General features: G+C 41.7%; 1 protein-coding gene across 1 annotated transcript; it reads left to right on the forward strand.

The window, feature by feature from the left end:
* The first annotated feature begins 12,940 nt into the window (after nt 1–12,940).
* Nucleotides 12,941–16,843, forward strand: CER1 (cerberus 1, DAN family BMP antagonist). The gene is made up of 2 exons (XM_044264330.1): nt 12,941–13,529; nt 15,267–16,843. Exons 1-2 carry the CDS (start codon nt 13,035–13,037, stop codon nt 15,579–15,581), a joined length of 810 nt encoding a protein of 269 aa, XP_044120265.1. The 5' UTR covers nt 12,941–13,034; the 3' UTR covers nt 15,582–16,843.
* Nucleotides 16,844–21,290: the final 4,447 nt, after the last annotated feature.

The following is a 21,290-nucleotide window of genomic DNA, read 5'->3' on the forward strand; positions in this document are numbered from 1 at the left end:
CTGCTGTATTGCATGGTCCATTCATATGAAATGTCCAGAACAGGCAAATCTATGAAGACAGAAAGTAGATTCATGGTTGCCCCAGGGGTGGGGTAAGGGGAAATGGAAACTAATTGCCAGTGGGTACCGGGGGTGCTTCTCGGAGTGTGGAAATGGTCTGGAATTAGATAGTGGGGATGGTTGTACAACATAATGAATACACTAAAAATGAACGGAAGTGTGCACTTTTAAATGGTGAATATGAGGTCATAGGAAGCATATCTCAGTAAAAATGTTATTAAAGATCGCCATATAAAAATTTATTTTAGAAAGCTATAAATGGGTTGATATATTGGCTGCGTGTTTATCTGACTCATCCAAGATACTTTTTCCAGTCTTTGCCTCATGTCTCACCCAGGTTTTTGTTTGTTTATTTATAGAGTTGGTTAAGAGGAAGAGAAAGTTGATTGGACGTACTGTTTAACTTACAGGACGGCTTTATTGATCTTCCTCCCTTTTCCCCATTAATCATGAGAGGGCTGTTGCGGGTGGCAGAGTGTGTCTGGATATGTGTAATGTCCAGAATGCCATGATTTTCTAAAATTAATTCTACAACTCTTTAGAACAGGATCATGCAGGAAATGAATATACCCTCCTCGTAACTTACGCATATAACTGTTCATTTGAACAGTTTTTATAGGTCTTATATTCTGCTAGGTAATAAAGTCTAGTTTATCTTAAGACAGAAAGGAACAAAAATCAACCAACACTTCCATTAAAGGCCTTATGGTAACCCGCAATGCTTTTTCCAAGCAATGAAGTATGAGTTCACCTTTTGCTTCTATCCCCATCTGTATTTTTGCTTCCCAAGGGCAATCAATCCCAACTTACTTTACAGAAGAAAAATGGAAAAATATATGCTATCCTAAAATAGGTCAAAAGCAAGCTGAAGCGGCTATATTAATATCAGAGTAGGTTTTAGAGCAAAGAATATAACCAAGGTTAAAGGAGCTTATTTTATAATTTGAACAGGTCAATACATCAAGAGGACATAATAATTCTAACATTTAGGCATCTAATAACAATGTTTAGAAATACATGAAGCAAAAACTGATAGAAATAAACAAATCTATGATTATTTTCAGAAATGCTAATACCCTCTCAATAACCCTCTCAATAATAATAGAAGAAATGGGCAGAAAATCAGTAAGGATTTAGAAGCATGGACAATGTTAACCAAATTAACCTGCCATTGCTAGAACACTCCACCCAACAACAGGATAGACATTCTTTTCATGTGCACAGGAAGCATTTGCTGGAGCAAGCCATTTTCTGGGACATACAATGAATCTCAATAAATTTAAATGGATTTAAGTTATACAAAATTTGTTCTCTGGCCATAATGGAATTAAATCAGAAATCAATAGCAGAAGTATCTTTGGAAAACCCCTAAGTGTTTGGAAACCAAATTATAAACTTATTCAATCGATAGCTTAAAGAAGAAATCAGTGGACAAATTAGAAAGTATGGTGAATTGCCTAAAAAATGAAGACAACAGGGGTACCTGGGTGGTTCAGTCAGTTAAGCGTCCAACTCTCAGTTTTGGCTCAGGATGTGATCTCTGGATTGTGGGTTGGAGTCCTGTGTGCAGGGCGGAGTCGGCTGGAAATTCTCTCTCACTCCCTCTGCCTCTTCCCTTGCTCATGCAATTTATTTATTTAAGTAAATAAATAAAATCTTTTTAGAAAATGAAAGCAACATATCAAAGTCTGTGAGGTGCCATTAAAGCATTATGCCGGGGAAGTTTATAGCACTAAATGTCTATATTTAAAAGAAGAAAGGTTTTAACTTCAGCTTCCAGTTTAAGAAACTAGAAAAAGAAGACAGCAGAAATAAGGATATAGAAAATATCAGAGCAGAAATCAATGAGTCTCACTAAAATTGGTAAATCTTTAACGGGACCAATCAGGAAAAAAATGAGAAGACACAGATTGCTAAGTTTCCAGATAGCTTCACTATTGAATTTTATAAATATTTAAAGAAGAAATAGCGCCAATTCTACAAAACTCACCCAGAAAATCTCAAAAGAATATTTTCTGACTTATTCTATGAGGCCAGTATTACTCTGAAACCAAACTATACAAAAATATAAGAATACTACAGACCAACATCCCTCATGAATATAGATTTAAAAAATTCTAAACAATACTTTACCAATTCAAAGCCAACAATATATACAAAAGAATAATGCATCTTGATGAAGCCACTATTAAGAAAATGATAGGCCATAGTCTGGGAGAAAATATTTACTATGCATTTCTCTGGTATCCTGACTATATCAAAGAAACCCTCAACAATTAATAATAAGAAATTTTTTAAGTGGACAGAAGATTTGAATGAATATATCACTACAGAAGATATACAGGTGACATATAAATAAATGAAAACATGTCAACGTATTAGTCATTAGCAATTATAAATTAAAGGCACAATGAAATAGCATTACACACCTATTAGAGTGGCTCAAATTATAAAGACTAACTGACCATACAAAGTGTTGGTGAGGATATGAAGGAACTGGGACCCTTACACACTGCCGGTGAAATATCAGATAGTCCAGCCTCTGGGAAACAATTTGGTGGTTCCTTAAAAAGTTAAACATACACCTACCATGTGATCCAGCCATTCCCCTCCTAGTTACTCACACAAGAGAAAAGAATGCTTATTTCCATTCAAAGACTTACATATGAATGTTCATAGCAGCTTTATTTGTGACAGTCAAAAGTATAAACAGCCAAATGTCCATTATCATGTGAGTGGATATGCAAATTACAGTACATCCTTGCAATGAAGTCTATTCAGAAATATAAACAAGTGGGAGATTGCTACAACAACATGGATGATTCTCAATAGAACTATGCTGAGTCAAAGAGCCTGACAAGAAAGAACACACAGTGTATAGGTCCTCTATTTATAGAAAATTCTAGAAAGTGCAAACTTTATGTATAGTAACAGAAAGCAAGTCTGGTGCTACCTGGGAATGGAAGAGAAGAACAGGAAAAGGCAGAGGAAAAGGACTGAAAAAGGATGCATGGGAATTTTAGGGGTGGTGGATATATTCACTATCTTGATTGTGGTAATAGTTTCACAGTATACATATATGTGTCTATTTTTAAAAAATTTCTTTGACAGAGCACAAGTAGGGGGAGTGGCAGGCAGAGGGCAGGGGAGAAGCAGACTCTCTACTGTGCAGAGACTCCCCCACACCCCACACCCCACCGAGGGGCTCAATCCCAGGACCCTGAGATCATGACCTGAGCGGAACAAAGGCAGACGCTTAGCTGACTGAGCCACCCAGTCGCCCCTATATGACTAAATCTATCAAATAATACATTAAGCACAAGTTTATTGTATGTCAATTGTATTTCAATAAAGCTGTTTGAAGAAAGAAACAATAATTTCTACAACATGGAAGATTTTCAAAAGAAAAGAGAGCTCTAAGTCTAACAATATCCTTATTTCAGGACAGTAAAATATTGGCATACAATTGTATGATTTCAATATCCAATGACAGAAGAACACTTAATGGAAAATTATATTGTCTCCATTAAAGTGATAATTCAATCACATAATGTTATTTTAAAATAGCAGAATATAAAATAATGGATGCATTATTTTATTTATTTATTTATTTCTTAAATTAACATATAATGTATTTATTTCAGGGGTACCGGTCTGTGATTTGTCAGTCTTACACAATTCATAGCACTCACCATAGCACATACCTTCCCCAGTGTCCATCACCCAGCCGCCCTATCCCTCCCTCACTGCCCACCCCGGCCTCCAGAAACCCTCAGTTTGTTTCCTGAGATTGAGTTTCTTATGGTTTGTCTCCCTCCCTGGTCCCATCTTGTTTCATTTTTTTCCCTCCCTCCCCCCAAGACCCCCCACCCCACCTCTCAAATTCCTTATATCAGAGAGATCCTATGATAATTGTCTTCCTCTGATTGACTTATTTCGTTTAGCATAATACCCTCTAGTTCCATCCACATCATTGCAAATGGCAAGATTTCAGGGTTTTTTTTTCTTGATGGCTGGATGCACCTTTTTAAAAACTACATTGCAAAAAAGAAACTGATGGGGGAGACAAACATGAGCTGGGTTTATAGCACGTTTCCACCATGTACTTGCTCTGTATCTTGAATTCTTTAAGCTTAGGTTTCTCATGTATAACATGGGGATGACAATAACTTTCTGGAAAAATTGCTGTGAAGATTAAATGTGAAACTACAAAGAACATGCCTGGAACATAATAGATACTCCATAAATGCTACCTTATTAAAAGCTGTTGTGTGTGTACTTGGGGGAGGGGGCAGGGCAAAGTACCTAGAAGAGAGTGACAAGTTTTTTAAAGGTTTTATTTATTTGAGAGAGAGCACAAGGAGGACTGGGGAGAGGGAGGGAGACTGAGGCAGAGTAGAGCAACAAGCAATCTCCACACTGAGTGTGGTGCTAGATTCGGGGCTTGACCCCACGTCCCTGAGATCAAGACCAGAGCCAAAGTCAGGTGCTTGACCAACTGAGCCACCCGGGCTTCCCAAGAAAGTGACGATTTTCAACAGTGCTTGTGTTCACCAGTAAACAGGGAAGGAGGATCTGGGGTGGGGGAGGGCGGAGGAGAGTGGGGGTTTTAAAGTTCCGAATGACAAGTGAGAACACTTCCACATGTTAGGACATTTGTGTGGAACGTGGAAGTGGTTCCAGCTTTTGGAGAAGTCCAGATGACCAAGGAAGCCCTTTTTAAAACCCCAATATGCCTTGCTTTCAGACGTGATCTGTGATACACAAATCTCATGATAAAGAGAGCCACGCTAGCAGATGGTTTCCCACGCGGCAGAAAGAATTGTTTGTTGCTAAGGACTGGAAGGCTAGTTCTTCTTCTAAGAATGGCTCCTCCGGGGAGCCATGTTTTCACAATCTCCCTTTGCATTCAGTATTTCAGGAACATGCTTGTTCCGTGTCTTGAGGGTCCATCCTGCCCCCAGGTGAACATGTGAAGAATTAAATGGTGCTAAATGGAGAGGAAAGGTGGTTCGGCTTGTATGGCCGTCAGGACGGATTCAGGCAGGAAGTGAAAGGACAGGAAAGACCAGCAGAATCTGGCTCCCAGGAAATCTCCTTGCCTGAGGGTTTCCTACCCACCAGAATTCTTGGGTCATTTTAGGGACCAGCCTCAAATAACAAGCTTCCAAAGAGTTTCAGATTTGAACTAAGAATGGAACTTTTGCAAATATGACAAAGGCCTCCCCAGCTTTATGGCCACCTTGGTCCTTGGGTCAGGAAGGCAAGCCTTCCTGGAAAGTTCTGCTTTGCTTTTGCATTTTATTGTCCTGATTTTTCACAGTTTGTCTCATGTCACCTTGTTACTTAATTCCCACACCTCCAAGGGAAAAGGAAAAATGTGTAATATTTTAATATTTATGTTACAGATACTTAACATTATGTTTCTACATAGGTGTTGCCAAGATAGTCAAGCCAACCTTTATTTATGGAGGGTAGAAAATATAAATCTGTCTGAAATCTTTCACGAAAGGAAGGTCTTAATATTTCCAGAGTTGATTTTGGTACCTACTCTTAGAGAGTTAGGAAAGGGTTGTCAATACAAGGTGTCATTGTTTTAGGTTTCCTATCCATGAGCTGCTTTTTTTCCCCCAACTTCCCTCTCTTTTGGCAACTTCTCCTCGCATTCTGTCCCACATTTGGCCCCGAGTCAGTTGAAAGCTTTGCAAGTTGATTTTCCATTCCCATCTGAATTTTAGCTTAGCTGTGGAACTGTTTTCCATGTGTTTTTAATCATTTGTCCATGTGTTATGAGCTTATAGGGACAATATGGTTCCCCCAAGCTGCCTGCATTGTATAAGCAGAAACTGGCAAGGTAGCCAGTAGGGAAATGGTTTTCAGACAGATGCCCCCTACACTCATTTCTGTTGGTGATACACCACCCTCTTCTTCCAACTGGAGGAAAACAATTTACAAGCTGCGTAAGTCACCTAACACAGATAGAGTCCTCTGGTAGGAGCTACCTTTTCTGGGAGTGTAATTTATCCTCAAAGAGCAACCTGCCTAGGAACTGTGGCTGGTAAGACAAAGTTCAAAGTTCTGAGACTGTGGCCAGGCTGGGTTATAAAGAAAGGTTTATTCTGAGTCTTCCCAGAGTCCATGGAAATTTGGTTTTAAAATGGAGTCTGAACTCAGAGAATTAAGGGTAAGTTCTCCAGGACAAAGAGATAGCTCTTGGAAAGTAGAGCCCAACAAGGCTGCATGTCAGAAGTTTCCGTCCACATTTTTATTGGATTTGGCATGTTAAAATGAGCACTCGTTAAACTCCTAAGTGTCGAGCAAGGGACCAGGCACAGAAAAGAAAGAGAAAACTGCATTTAACAAAATCCCTGTTCTCGGCTGCTGACAATGCCATCTCCAGCAAACGCAGACCTTGCCTCCTGGGAGCCTCCTCTCCTAGATAGGAAGACACGCATGCACCCAAATTAAGCCAAGTCTGAAGAATCACCAAATGGCCAAGTAAAGAAGGGACCTGGCTTCTAGAATCCCAAAGAAACTCTAGTGTTCTGAGTGAGACACCCCTTGTAAATCCTCCACTACCCAGGAAGCTGGCCAGATGGCTGTTCTGCTCTTATAGCTTAAATCTTCAGGATTTTCATAGCTGTTTTGCCCACTCTGACCTCCTTTTCTCCATTTTCTTTAGGACCAGACTTATGAGAAATGAATTAAATATCGCAGAGAATTGCAACAGCTATGAGGAGGGATGGGTGATCCTGGGAAGGAGGATTTAAAGAAGTGCTGAAGCCAAACTCTGCGTGGGTCGATGTATCAGGGGATGTGAGAACACGGAGGTTGTTTGAACAATTCCTTTCAAAACTTGCCCATGAATGCAGAAGATAACACCAAAGTGTAGAACCTGAAAACTTGTAAGAAAGAAAGAGACTTTTTTAAAAGATTCAAAATAAGGAAAGGTTGTATGAATGCTAGTGGGAGGCAGCCATGGAGAAGAAGAAGGTTGATGGGGGAGAATATTCGCTATGGTAGATTGGAAATGGTGGCATGCAAGGGCAGAGTGGAAAGGAGAAATGAATCAGGATGCTGGGATGGTTGGATGGGAGAGAACTCTCCCATCTGCTGGCTTCCATCTTCGTCCGTGGAAGAAGGGATGAGATCATTTGCTGGGGACCATAGAGGAGTTGAATGGTCAAAGGCTGGAGACAGAGAAGTTTTTAAAATAATCTGTAGTGAAAATAAAGACAGAGTTGGCTAGAGTAATAGGAAAACTGTTGGGCAGTACAGAGGGTTCTGTTAAGAAGGAGGGTAGTTACTGTAGAAGGAGCCCTTATCTGCCACTTTGACATTGACCCTGCCAGCATTCCACAACCCAGGTGTGGCCCAGGGACGGTGACAGTGGGTGACTTCAGACCTGGAACTCCACTAGATGGGTGCAAGAGAAGGGCAAAGGGGCAAGAGAATTGGGAATATTGCAAATGTTTGAAGTGATGGGTCCTGAATCCAACCAGGATACGGAAGGAAGTGAAGACCAGAGAACTTAGAGATCGTCATCCATTCAGTTTTACAAACAGTATTTTGAGCGCCTACCATGTGGCGGGACCTGTTCTAAGGCCTGAGATGGTGCTACCAGGAGACACAGTCCTACTTTCATGGGCTTTAAAATCTAAAGTGGAAACAGATGTTCAACCAATGTTCAGACAAATCACCATGTAGCTGCAGCTGTGGTAGGACTATTACAAGGATAACGAGGAGCTCAGGGAAGGACTCTACAGAACGAAACAACAGGAAGTGATTGAGAGAGAGAGAGAAAGAGAGGGAGAGAGGGAGAGAGATTGTGAAACCCACCATGTAGAGGTGGAGCCTTTCCTGATAAAAACGAGTCGAAATGGAGGGGGAGGGAGAGGCCAGGGGAACGGAGGTCATCAGACCTCAATAGGGTCTTGAATGGGGCAGCTTGTCATGCTGATGGCCTGTTGTTGGGCAGACCCATCCGTGCAGACACAGACGTCATGCAGGGTGCCAGCAGGATTTGGGGTGAAAAGAAAGAGAATGAGCCTAATGAGGAAGGCAGGGCAAGTGGTATTGTCCCTGACAAGGTTTAAGGACCCGGAGTGCTTACGATCCTATAGCTTCCAAGCTGGAAGGCAGAGTTGGGTGTCAGATAAAGGTTTTCTGGCTTTCAGTCCAAAGTTACTTGCCCTTACATTACTCTCTCTGAGAGCAAACCCCGTGCAGAGGGAGAAGTGATCAAGGTGAATTTTAAGGATGGAGAAGAGGCGCATGGCAAAGGCTTAGCATCAGTGACTGTAAGTTGAGGCTGTGGGCAGTGGGGACGGGTGGGTGGCAGGATGGTGGGGCACACTGTGACGTTGCCTCAGCTGTCTTGGCCTTCTTTTAGATTTGCAGGAGCCCTCGCTACCATCTGGGTAAGTAGCTGATTAGTCACATTTCACAGTGATAGATACATTCCCAGTTGCAAAAGAAACGGAACGTTTCTCCAAGGTATGGGAGTGTTTGGGACAGAAAGCCGTAGATCACTGGAACAGCCAACAGAATAATCTGACCCTGAAAAGTAACCTGGGGATCAGTGCCTAAAAGTGAAAAAGAGGGATTTTTGTGACGTGCTGCACCATTTGATATATATCCTTTTTATTGGCTCCCCATTTGGTTCTCTTTGAGTGTATGTATTAGTTTGCTGGGGGTGGGAAGGCATAATGAAGGGTCCCAGACTGGGGACTTAAAAAACGGAAGTTTATTTTCTCACAGTTCTGGAGGCTGGAAGTTTGATACCTGGGTGCTGGTAAGCCTGTGCCCTTCTGGAAATTCTCTCCTTGGCATGCAGACTGCCATCCCTCCTGATGTCTCCGCGTGGTCTCCCCTTTGTGTCTTTGTCTTCCTCTCTTTTCCTCATGAGGACACCTGTCTTGTTGGGTTAGAGCCTACGCTAATGGCTCCGTGTTAACTTCATTACCTCTTTAAAAGCCTTCTTTTCAAATACCGTCATATTCTGAAGGATGAAGAGGTTGAATCTGCAACACGTAAATCTTAGGGGGATACGATGCAGCCCATAACAGGTGATAAATTTAAAAGATCGAATATAAAGAAGTTGATAACAGTGGTTGTCTCCATGGCAGGACAGGAAGCGTGGGAGGTTACAGGAAAATTTTCCATTAATTGTACACTTTTTGTACTATTTGAGTTTTGTTACTGCAAGTATTCAAAATACTTGTCATCAAAAATAAGAGAAAATTATTGCATTAGTTACACATCTTTGCACTCAACACCTTTATCTATCTATCTATCTACCTGTCAGAACAAAAAAAGAAAGAGAGCAGGGGCAGGGTGGGGAGGGGCAGAGGAAGAGGGAAAGAGAGAGAATCTCAAGCAGGCTCCATGATCAGCTTGGAACCTGCCCTGACTCGGGGCTTGATCTCATGCCACTGAGCTCATGAACTGAGCTGAAATCAAGAGTCAGATGCCTCACCGACTGAGCCACCCAGGGACCCCCAACACCTACTTATTGAATAAAATTAACATAAACACAGTGTGACCATCCACCGTGCCTTTGGAATTTGGACCTACTTGAAGGTCTTTGATTAGTACAGGAATGGTACCTGCCAAGGTTTTTTCCTCATGTAACTTATTCTGAAGAAACAGATCTCCCAGTATAGACGGCAAACTCCAGGGGGCCTGGTCAAGGACAGCCTCGCCATTTTATCTCCAGGACCACGCACAGTCAGCTCTCATATGTGCGGTATGAATGAAGGCATCAGTGAGAGAATAGCTTCGGGGAACGAGTTCTTCCTAATGTTTCAGTTCCATAGAAAGCAGCAGAGGGGAGAGTTCCATTATTTTTTAAAAAGATTTTTATTTATTTATTTGACAGAAAGAGACACAGCTAGAGAGGGTACGCAAGCAGGGGCATTGGGAGAGGAAGAAGCAGTCTTCCCACTGAGCAGGGAGCCCAGTGCGGGGCTGGATCCCAGGATCGTGGGATCATGACCGGAGCCAGGAAGGCAGACACTCAATGACTGAGCCACCCAGGCGCCCCACGTGTCATGTTTTGAATAATTTACTAAACTAAATCAAGATAATAGGTTTAAGGGGGAAACCACTCACCCTAATATGCCCTAGTCCTTGTTCTTTGGGAAAAAAATAGAAAGATTCTGCCTACTTTGGGCCTCCTCTACAGCAATCCAATCCCCACAATCCTACTGTGTTTCCATATTTTATAAAGAGAGGGAGCTAGGAAACAGTGGCATGCACCCTGAGCAGATTTCTTTCACAAATCCACTCACCCAAATTCCTTTTTCTGCCTCTCAATTCACCTCTGATGCTCACCTCTGACACTAACATGGCCTCTCGCCTTCTGTTGTTGTGGGTCTGGGGTTTCCAGGAAAGAACTTAGCCTCTTTGTTTCTCTTTTAAAACCACTAGCCATTTTATAAACCCCTTCTGAGTGTCTGCAAGAGCAGCCATGTCCTCTTAGGGACGCTGGGAGCCCCACCTGGTCCTCAAGACTGTGTAGTGCCTGGGAAAACCAGGTCAAGTTGAAAACGGTGTTCAGGTGATGGCTGAACTTGAGTTGTCAATGGGGAAAGAATGAATGAGAGATTAGTCCCCCTGGTCTCATGCAGGTTAGCCCAAAAAGTGGACTTAGCTTATGGAAGCCTGGGCGGGCCTGCCTCTCACCCTGACATTTGGTACTACGTCCACCAGCGGTTTTGCGGTGCTCTCTCCGCACCGTCACCTGCTGAGTCTGGAGGCCCCCTCCTCGCCTACTTCCATTTGGCTTCATCCAAATGGGGAGGTAACTAGATTCCTAGGTCACAGAGGACCCACCAAGGCAGCAGTTGTTTTGTTAAAAGATACAAACTGTTTATGCTCTTAAGAGTAAGCTACAATGTATCACATACATAGTTTCAGATTTACTGAAAAGACATGGGGTGAAAGGTGAACGCCATCCGCCCTTAACCATAAAAGACAGGGGTTGAAGACAAACTTAAGTTCTCATCACAGAAGGCTTTGCTAGCTTTTTCCTTCAGGATATTGGTACATCTTCCCAACGGGAATGATAAGACAGCAAAAGTAAATTCTGCATGAGTAATTTTTATTTATTTTTTAAGATTTTATTCATTTATTTGAGAGAGAGAGAGCATGAGCAGGGGCGAGGGGCAGAGGCAGAGGGAGAACCAGGCTCTCCCCTGAGCAGGGAACCTGCCTCCAGGCTCGATCCCAGAAATGGGGAAACCTAGCTGGTGTCCAGATTATATTTATAATCAGGGCAGAGTGGCCAGCGCTGGAAAGGCTATGTCATTGGATAGTTGAGGGGAATCAAGAAATTCTAATAGAAGGCAACTTAAGAAACTACATTAAAAGAAATGGCAAATACTAATGCTCATTTAATATAGATCAAGTGTATCTTAATTCATACTAGCCCGGATCCTGTGGGTATTTAGTACAGGCGAAAGATGTCTCTTCTGAGAGAATTCTGGAAAAGGACGGTCCATTTAAAAATAGCTCATTATTGTAAATAAAGGAACTCACTTCAGGCTTTATGTCGCAGCAATCAGGCATGACTATTAAAAGGAACACAAATGTCTGGAAAAAAGATTCCAGTGGGTCAATTCTTGGAAAGAAAGCTTAATCAGTATGAAAATGGGGACAATGTTCCAGGATTATGTGCTACTAAAAGCAAAGAATATGGTAATTAAATTAAAAGGGAAGAAATATAAGCCAGTATGGGATTAATTTCCAGTGGAAATACTATTCAAATGGTGTGGGGGGACAACTCAATTCAATTCTGGGATTTCAGTTTTGTGGATCTGTTTCTTTCTCATGCCCTTGGGTGATTTATAACCTTTTTGAATGAGAGTCTTGTCAGCTAACAAATTTTCCTTTGGTTCCTGAAGATGGGTGCTTGTCTCCCTCTTTAATTAACCTGGTCATCAATTACCGTGGAATAAGGAAGATGATGTGGATTCTGTCAGGTAAAGAACTGACCAGCCAGTTTTAGGCCCTGAGCTATCAAACCTGGTTCTTAGAATCCACGTTTTCAAGTCTGGCTCTTTGTTTAGAGAAAGAGAACAAAATCAATAGGGTGGCTTGAAGGAGATATTTCCCCCCACCTGCCCTGAAGGTGCTGAGCAATCCATTAGGGAGGATCCTGTTGAGAAATTTGTGAACAATTGAAAGGGTTTATCTGATGGCTGGCTAGTTGTGAAATTTAGCATCAAGTGTTTGATTCTTCAAGTGAGGGGGTTAATTTGGGAGCTGGGAGTTTCCTTGCGTGAAAAGGGAGAATGTATTCCCTGTATCCTGCCAGCAAACAAAAATCAACAACCCCAACTACCTGTAAGTGAGAGGGAGAGTCCTCTGCTCAACAAAGTTAACATTCTTCTGTTTCTTCCTTTTCCTTCCTTATAATTTTGACATACTTATTTGGCTGACTCTGTGTGTGTGTGTGTGTGTGTGTGTGTATGTGTAAAGCCTGAAGACTTGGGCATTTGCTAAATACATGCCTTTAATTTTTATCTGATATACCTCCGTCATAAAAACATGTCTTGTCTTTCTGATCCCAATACAAAGCAGATGCACACAAATGTTTGTTGACTCTGGTCCTTCTTCTAACAGTGATGGGAAATCCGGGAGAAGAATGTGTTGTTTTCTCAGAGACGGCTCTGTAAATCTCAGACGATAGATAAAGTGCCAGCTAATTACCCCCTGGGTCTCAGGCTTTCACTGGTGCCTTCTTAAATACACAAAACTCAAGTGAAGGCATGACACCATTAGCACTACATAATTCAAGCAAACAATAAATGTGTTTACTGTGCCTGGCTACTGACCACCTGCCTTTCCATTCCACAAGGCAGGTATCTATATATAGGATCTCCTTGTTTGCATTCCCGCAGAGAGCAAGCCTTTCTCTCCTTTAGGCCTCACCATCTGTGAAAGCGCAAGAAGCTTGGGCCCCCGACAGCATGTGTCTTCTCTTACTTCAGCTGCTGGTGCTCCTGCCTCTAGGGAGGGCTGCACAGCGAGATGGCCGCCCAAGTCCTAGTTCTGGCTCCCCTGTGCTCCCAGAACGGGATCGCAGAGAGCTCCCCCTTGACAACCACGAGGATGCTGAGGAGAAGCCAGACCTTTTTGTCGCGGTGCCTCACCTCGTAGGGGTAGGAGAAGGTCAGAGGCAGAGAGGGAAGATGCTATCCAAATTTGGCAGGTTCTGGAAGAAGCCCGAGAGAGACCTGCATCCACCCCAGGACTTGGTCCCTGAGCGCGTCCCACCTGGGACCCACGCTGTCACCCAGCCCAGAGATGGGACACAGATAAGGAAATCTCCTCTTCGGGAAGAGGCCAAGAAATTCTGGCACCACTTCATGTTCAGAATGAGCCCAGCCTCTCAGGGGATCATCCTGCCCATCAAAAGCCATGAAGTACATCAGGAGACCTGTAGGACAGTGCCCTTCGGCCAGGTATCTGCTCTGGGTGGGGGAGGGGATCGGAGTTGGCAAGAAAGGGGAGGACAGCGGGGGCAGGTGGAGAGTTGGGGAGGAGGCTGCTGGGAGCCTGATTCTTACCTAATTTCCTGATTGGATCCTTGGGTATTCGTCATAACATGTGGCAAACTATCGTTACACTCTCCAAATTTCCTTCTAACTCTCCATTGTCTCTTGGTATTCCGGAAATGCTGGGAGAATGGTATGACGCTACTGTTCAGATGAGTAATCATTCCTATTGATGGCACAGACATTTGTCTTAGGGGGTTTAACGTACTTATATGCTGGAGGTGTTCTATCTGGAAAGATAATTAAGACCGTCCCCTCAGTTAGGAGAAGTGGGAGCTTGGGAGTGCCAACCAGAACTTCTCTCTAGCTATACCTCTATGTTCTATTGGGATGTGGACGAGCAGGTTGACTCTGCCTGTAGATAAGGTGGGAAACACTGGACTCCTAGCCAAATACTCACGTACACAAGTATCTCAGTCTCAATCCCCTGTATTTCCCACCCAACTATTTCATAGGCTGTCAGATGGAAGTCGTGACATTGTTTCTATGGTTATGGTGGCAAAAATGATTTAATTTATTTTCTCATAAGCTTTCAAGAAATAATATCAGTGATGTGATATCGAATGTGAGATCACATTTTCTCCCCTCAGAAACACCTCCTACTTCCTGTCGCATTGGCTGACTTATGGTTATTGTGATCGATTCTGCACTATTAAGACAAAGGGACATTTTCTACTAGCCGCTTCCTCCAGTCAGTCCTGGCAAGCCCTGCGCTCCAAATGTTAAATTCAATCGAGACACTGCATCAGGTCCTTAAACACGAAGATACTGAACCCAAAGCAATGCAGGGGAGAGTAAAATTTTACAGTCCAATAATGCTACCCAATTAAACAGGCAGTATTATAAGGTAATTGACTGTGTAAGGCAGTTAAGTATTCTGCCTGAAAAGGCAAGGATATGTAGCAATAAGTCCATTATCAAATAATAATGACTGCTTTGTTGGCCATGTGCAATTAGAAAATTGCTCCCAAGAAATCACGCAATTGAATTTCCTTTGAAACTCTTATTTTTAATTCTATTGCTAATTAAATTAAAATTAAGGTGTTTGACTCCTATGTCTTGAAGGGCACATAAAGCTAGGTGAAGGGGGATGGAAGGGGCAAAGGTGATGTAATGTATGGTGATTTGCAGATGTATCACTTTGTCCCATGCAACTTCTTAGATTTGAACGTACTATATAGGCCCTGCAAAATAGAATAGAATTCATCTTGATGTTCTGATCGACTCTATGAGCAGTTGAACAAACACGGATGGAGAATCTATTATGTGTAATGCACTGTGGGGCATAGAAAGATAAGGCACATTATTCGTGTAGGAAGTAAGCCATTAGAATTTTTCAACTGGTAACATTTAATTAGACAAAATTTCTTCAAGTTCGGATGTAAGATGTAAAGCATTTTCTCATTAACTTAGGGATTTCCTAAAGGCTCATTTAGTAATCTGTCCAATAAAAGAAATTTTAGTTGAGGTGGCTTTATGCCCTAGGAGATTAACCATGGCTCAGATATTGTAATGTATGCCAAACTGGAAAGTTTTTGACATTTTAGTCTGAATTATCTTCAGACTTAGAGTCTTTTGCTTCTGCATCACGTGTGTTAATGAAATGACTCAAGATGACTGAATGGAGATGTGTTTGCCTTGTAGACAATCACCCATGAAGACTGTGAGAAAGTTGTTGTACAGAACAACCTTTGCTTTGGAAAATGTGGGTCCATTCATTTACCTGGAGCTTCACAACACTCCCACATGTTCTGCTCTCACTGCTCGCCTGCCAAGTTCACCACAATGCACTTGCAGCTGAACTGCACCAGCCTTGCCCCTGTGGTCAAGGTGGTGATGCTGGTGGAGGAGTGCCAGTGCAAGATGAAGACCGAACATGAGCATGGACACCTCCTCCAGGCAGGCTCCCGGGCAGAATTTCATGCCCAGGATCCCTTCATCCCAGGATTTTCTACTTAAAAAGAGACCCCACTATTATCTTTGAAAAGCAAAACTGTAGTAGCAAAGGTGCTGGATTATTCAGCTTGGAAGTGTAAGCGAGTGCACACTATTTTAAGAGAAAGGTGGTTCAAAAGTAGTGAGATAGAACAATTTAGAGGCAATGGTGTTCATCTAGTTGTGGGTCTATGTTTGGGTTCTACTCTTGGCTCTGCCCCCCTGGCAGGAGGATGTTAAGGAGTTGTGGAAGCTTTCTCCATCTTGAGGGCTTCATCTCTATGTAAGGGACTTGAATTGGATGATTGCTTAAGTCCTTTCCGCTACAATATTCCATGACCTAGGGTCTCCACATTCTGTTAAAAGTCCTTCATCTGAAGTTGGAAAAGAAAGAAAGTGGGCCCTAAAAATTGGCTTCTTTAGTCAAAGCACCACCAAAAATCCATTTCTAGAATTTGTAGGACAGATTCTTTGCATTTCAGGCTGTGTTTTATTTGCTTCCATCAGATGATTATTTAACTTCCATGGACGTAAGGAATAGCTTGCTTGGTTGCCTCATAGTTCTTTGGATACGCCCCATATAAGGTTGTTAATGTCAGGTCCTTGGCTTTGAGGAAGGAGCGTTACTTTCAGTGGTTCACATAGGGAGAGGGAGCAATCACTGGAGGCCACACAAGTATCTCCATAATGGGGGAATAAAAATATATGACCTGCACTGTCAGGCTGAAAGGTCAGTCCAGAGATGCCAATGAAAGTAACCAAAGAATTCCAGTGGACGTCAAATTACACAAACTGCTTAGAAATGGAAACAATTTACCGGTGAAATTCTTTATCCTTCTCGGAGTTGGTAGTAAGTTACAGTTCTATGTTGGGATGATGTTTTGTTTTGTTTTTGTTTTTGTTTTGCTGCATTTTCAAAACTTCATATTACAGACTTTTATTCTGTAAATGTCATACTAGCAAGGTCTGAAAATATTCTGAATATTTTAATGTATTAAATTTTAGTGTATGAAGCGTTCTGGGAAATGTCATGACATTCAATTGTCTTAAAATTTTGTCTTAATGGTGCTTTTTCTGTCCCGTAACTTAAAGGTGCTATCTGGAGACGATGTACCTGGGGTATCTCTCATATGTTTTCTGAGGCTAATGATAATACTCCAGGTGTTTCTTCCAACACTGCCAGCAGTCCTCTGTTAACAGAAAAATCACTGTCCTAGGGGTTCCCTTTCTTCTTCTGTATTTGTTTGTATTCATACATTATATAGACCTGGCTTTCCCTCACCCTATTTCTTTTTCTGTAATCATCCTTTAAAAATTTCATCATAAAATTATTTTGATTATTTGAACCTTATTATGCACAGTATACACAAAAAGGTGTTTCCCAGAATATTGATTTTTTTTAAAGGAATCAAGGTATACTTTAATTCTATTTCTCTTTAATCACACCATCTAACCTGGCATTCCAAAGAAGTGGATGCACTTATATTTAGTGTATATTCTACATTGAAATAATAGAATATGTGATATGCAGATACACATGTGGCATTTACATCAGAATATATTATACCCTTCGGTGGTCAAAGACAACCTAATTGGCCAAGATATGGCCATAAGGATGAAACTGTTAAGCATTAATGATATCCCAGCTGGTCAATATATTTTGGTGCCAAGAGCTATTGAGCAACTGTCTTGTTTGCAATTGCCTAACCCTGATTATGTAAACCTATCCCTGCCAACTGGACTGTCCTTCTTACATGCTTGCAAATCCTTTTTATTTATCCTTGCAAATAGACTCTCAACCCAAGCCCCAAACAATCATCCGTCTTATTCAAACTCTGCTCTGCTCTTCCTTCATGTGAATTCAAGATGAGACAGTGGACAGTGGTATCAGAATTGACCTTCATAGTGCAAACCTCATGAAATTGCCCACGTTCATCCATTTTTACTGTTAAGAAAAAAAAAGAGGCAGCTCTCAATGGTTCCACCTAATACACAGGAGCGTGGGCACCTGAGAGGAAACATACAAATACTGAACATCTATTAAGGGCCAGATATTATGCTGAGTCTCTTACATAAGGTATAGATGACAAAACTTATATAATACATCAATACATATATAATCTTCATAGAAATCTTTTTTACAATTTTACTTAAATTCAGTTAATTAACAAATAGTGTATTATTTGTTTCAGAGGTAGAGGTCAGTGATGCATCAGTTGCATACAACACCCAGGGCTCATCACTTCACCAGCCCTCCTCAACGGCCATCACCCGGTTCCCCATCCCCCACCACGCTCCCCTCCAGCAGCCCTCAGTCTGTTTCCTAGAGTTAAGAATGTCTTATCGTTTGTCTCCCTCTCTGATATGATCTAATCTTATTTTCTCCACCCTTCCCCTGTGATCCTCTGTTTTGTTTCTTAAATTTCACATATGAGTACAATCCTCATAAAAGTCTTATTAGGTGGGTAAATACCTTGTTTTTATTTTTATTTTTAAAGATCTTATTTATTTACCTGAGAACGAGAGAGAGTGAGAGAGAGAACATGACAGGGGAGAGGGTCAGAGGGAGAAGCCGATTCCCTGCTGAGCAGGGAGCCTGATGTGGGATTCGATCCTGGGACTCAAGGATCATGACCTGAGCTGAAGGCAGTCACTTAACCAACTGAGCCACCCAGGTGCCCAGTAAATACCTTATTTTACAGGGGAGGAAAATAGGCCTTAAAAAGTTTAAGCAACCAGCCTAAGGTCATTTAGAGAGATCACAAGTAGGCAGAGAGGCAGGCAGAGAGATGGGGAAGCAGGTTCCCTGCTGAACAGGGAGCCTGATGTGGGGCTCCATCCAGGGACTCCATTTAGAGCTTATTTTCTATTTGTATTAAAATATTTGTTCTTTCATTGCCCATCAGTTTAGATCTCTTTGAGATCTCTTGCCTCTAGGCCTCAGAGCTAATTTCTTTGATCTCTTGCTCAGCAATCTTATTTGAAGGACATCAGTGTTGCCTCTTGAAAGAGAAATCATCCCTTGGTCAGGTTCTCAGCCAAGCATTACCTTAACTTGAGAGGGGGTCATGGCAATTCCCTCATTAGTCTTGGTCTCATTTTCTGCCCAGATAGGATGAGGGTGATAAATAATCACTTCAAAATTACTGTGGGAACACCTGAGTGGCTCAGTCAGTTAGGCATCTGACTCTGGATTTTGGCTTAGGTCATGATCTCAGGGTTGCAAGACCGAGCCTCATGTCAGGCTCCACGCTCAGTGGGGTGTCTGCTTGAGATTCTCTCCTTCTCCCTCTTCTCTTGCCCTTTCCCCTGCTCATGCTCTCTCTCACTCTCTAAACTAAATAAGTAAATCTTTAAAAAAGTTATTGTGATGATCAAGTGTAGAGAGCAGCACATCAGAGAGCTTTATATTCTAAAAAACCACAAGGGCTGAGTTCACTGTTTTCCATTCAGATGTTCTTTCTTTGAAAAAAGCTTTGTTTTGTGAAATTCAAAATACATAGAAAAAAGTGCAAAGGATATTATAGCAAACACTCCAGTTCTTACCACCAGAATATTTGACATTTTGTCATCTTGTGCTCCTGGTCTTTTTTTGTTAAAAAAAAATAATAAACCATTTCTCATATAAATAAAGTCCCCTCCAACCACCATGGGGAGTCCCATCCCCCAAACCCCTGACCTCTCAAGAACGCTCCCAGGATTCCGATTTATACTTTCAATACCCTTTTACATATATTTTTAGTATTTATTTGACACAGAGAGAGAGATCACAAGTAGGCAGAGAGGCAGGCAGAGAGATGGGGAAGCAGGTTCCCTGCTGAACAGGGAGCCTGATGTGGGGCTCCATCCAGGGACTCCAGGATCGTGAGTTGAGCTGAAGGCAGATACTTAGCCAGCTGAGCCACCCTTGTAAGAGTTCTTAAAAAAAATTTATGTACTTTTATCTCGATTCTAGAACCTTGGCATTAAGTATTCTCCACAGAGAGTAGTTAGCATAGCTTTGATAATTTATTTTTTCAATATACATAGTCTCTTTAAACTGTCAATTTGATTCCTAATAAAGAATGTCATGCACCTTCTTGATTTTTATAAAAGACCTATTGTACGCAAGACACTGTGCTGAGAAACCAGAGATAACAAAAATAAATAAGACACATTTCCCTCTGCCCTGGAACTTACAACATTGTAGCAGATGTAATTTGTGCAAATTATAAAGCAATAATGGTAGTAATAATAATAGGAACTACCAGTTATTGAGGCCTTACTATGTGTTCATGTGCTTTCCAGTCCTCATCTCCTAGAAATAGACATTTCATACACCCCCCCCTTTTTTTTGACAAGGGGAGTGGGTGTCAGAAAGCTTCATGCATTCAGTTCACAATTATTTATGGTGGTGATGAGACTGGTCACTGTGCTCGGTACCAAGAATGTAAATAAAGGAATGAACTATTATTTAAAAATAATTCCTGATCTTGAATAGTTTTACAGTCTGGGAACACATAAATAAATATATTTGTTTCTGTAAAGCTAGAATGATGATCTTCCTACCGGGACCTGTTCCACTTCCTCAATGAAGCCCCCCTTAAGCCCTACACAAGGTCAGTTTAGCCCCTTGCCTGATTACACGGTGCTCTATACCTTCACTTCTCACACTTGTTTCGGTTTCTCATTATACTATTAATTGTGTCATCAGTACTCAAATCAGAAGCTCCATGAGAGCAGCGATTATACTGGTTTTCTTTCACCTCTGTCACCAATGCCTAGGAAAGCGTCCAGCAATAGTAGGTACCAATGCAGAATTTTTGTCTGCACAAAAGAAACAATAGTAACAGATATCATATGTTGAAGGTGTATCATGCATCAGGCACTGTGCCAACCACTTCATATACCTCATTTCATTTAAGCCTCAGGAAACTCTACAAGGTAGAGAGTACTGTATTATTTTATAGGTGAAAACACTCATATAAGTTAAATAATTCTCGGGGTGCCTGGGTGGCTCAGTGGGTTAAGTCTCTACCTTCGGCTCCGGTAGTGATCTCAGGGTCCTGGGATCCAGCCCTGCATTGGGCTCTCTGCTCAGCAGGGAGCCTGTTTCCCCACCCCCCCTCTCTGCCTGCCTCTCTGCCTACTTGTGATCTCTGTCAAATAAATGATAAATAAAATCTTAAAAAAAAAAAAAAAGTTAAATAATCCTCCCAAAGCAGAACTGCTCAAGGGCCTCAGAAGTAGAATGACTCCAAAGTCCCAGATCTTTCCTATCAGGCTACTTGCCTCAAGATAATAAATATAAAAAAAAAAGGTAAATCAATATGTGTATTTCTATATGCACATTACACATACACATATCCATACATATACATATACATATATATCTACATACACATAATGAGCAATAATTCCCTGAGCATACACATACAGGGTTAAACTCCTGATTTATCCACTACTCTATCCCTTCTCTGATTCCCACAGCCCATTATCCATGCCTGTCTTAAAATGCTTAATCAATGAGGATGCCTTCAACTCAAGTACCAGAAAACACGACTCAGAATAAATTAAATTATAAAGGGATTTAGTATTTCACTAACAAGAAGCATGAAAGGCAGCTAGTTTCCTGGTTGGTCAAGTCAGAAGCTCTACCATTCTTTCAAGAACTCAAATTCCTTCCATCTTTCTGCTCTGTCACTCTCAGTGTATCTTCCAAAAGCTAAAGCTCTCCTCCGTCACAAGATGGCT

The sequence above is a fragment of the Neovison vison genome, chromosome 9 (genome assembly GCF_020171115.1).
Source record: "Neovison vison isolate M4711 chromosome 9, ASM_NN_V1, whole genome shotgun sequence".
In the NCBI taxonomy this organism is placed as follows: Eukaryota; Metazoa; Chordata; class Mammalia; order Carnivora; family Mustelidae; genus Neogale; species Neogale vison.

Coding starts and splice junctions, on each gene's coding strand:
- CER1 (XM_044264330.1), top strand. CDS start 13,035: ATGTGTCTTCTCTTACTTCAGCTGCTGGTGCTCCTGCCTCTAGGGAGG. Junction 13,530..15,266: donor GGACAGTGCCCTTCGGCCAG/GTATCTGCTCTG, acceptor TTTGCCTTGTAG/ACAATCACCCATGAAGACTG.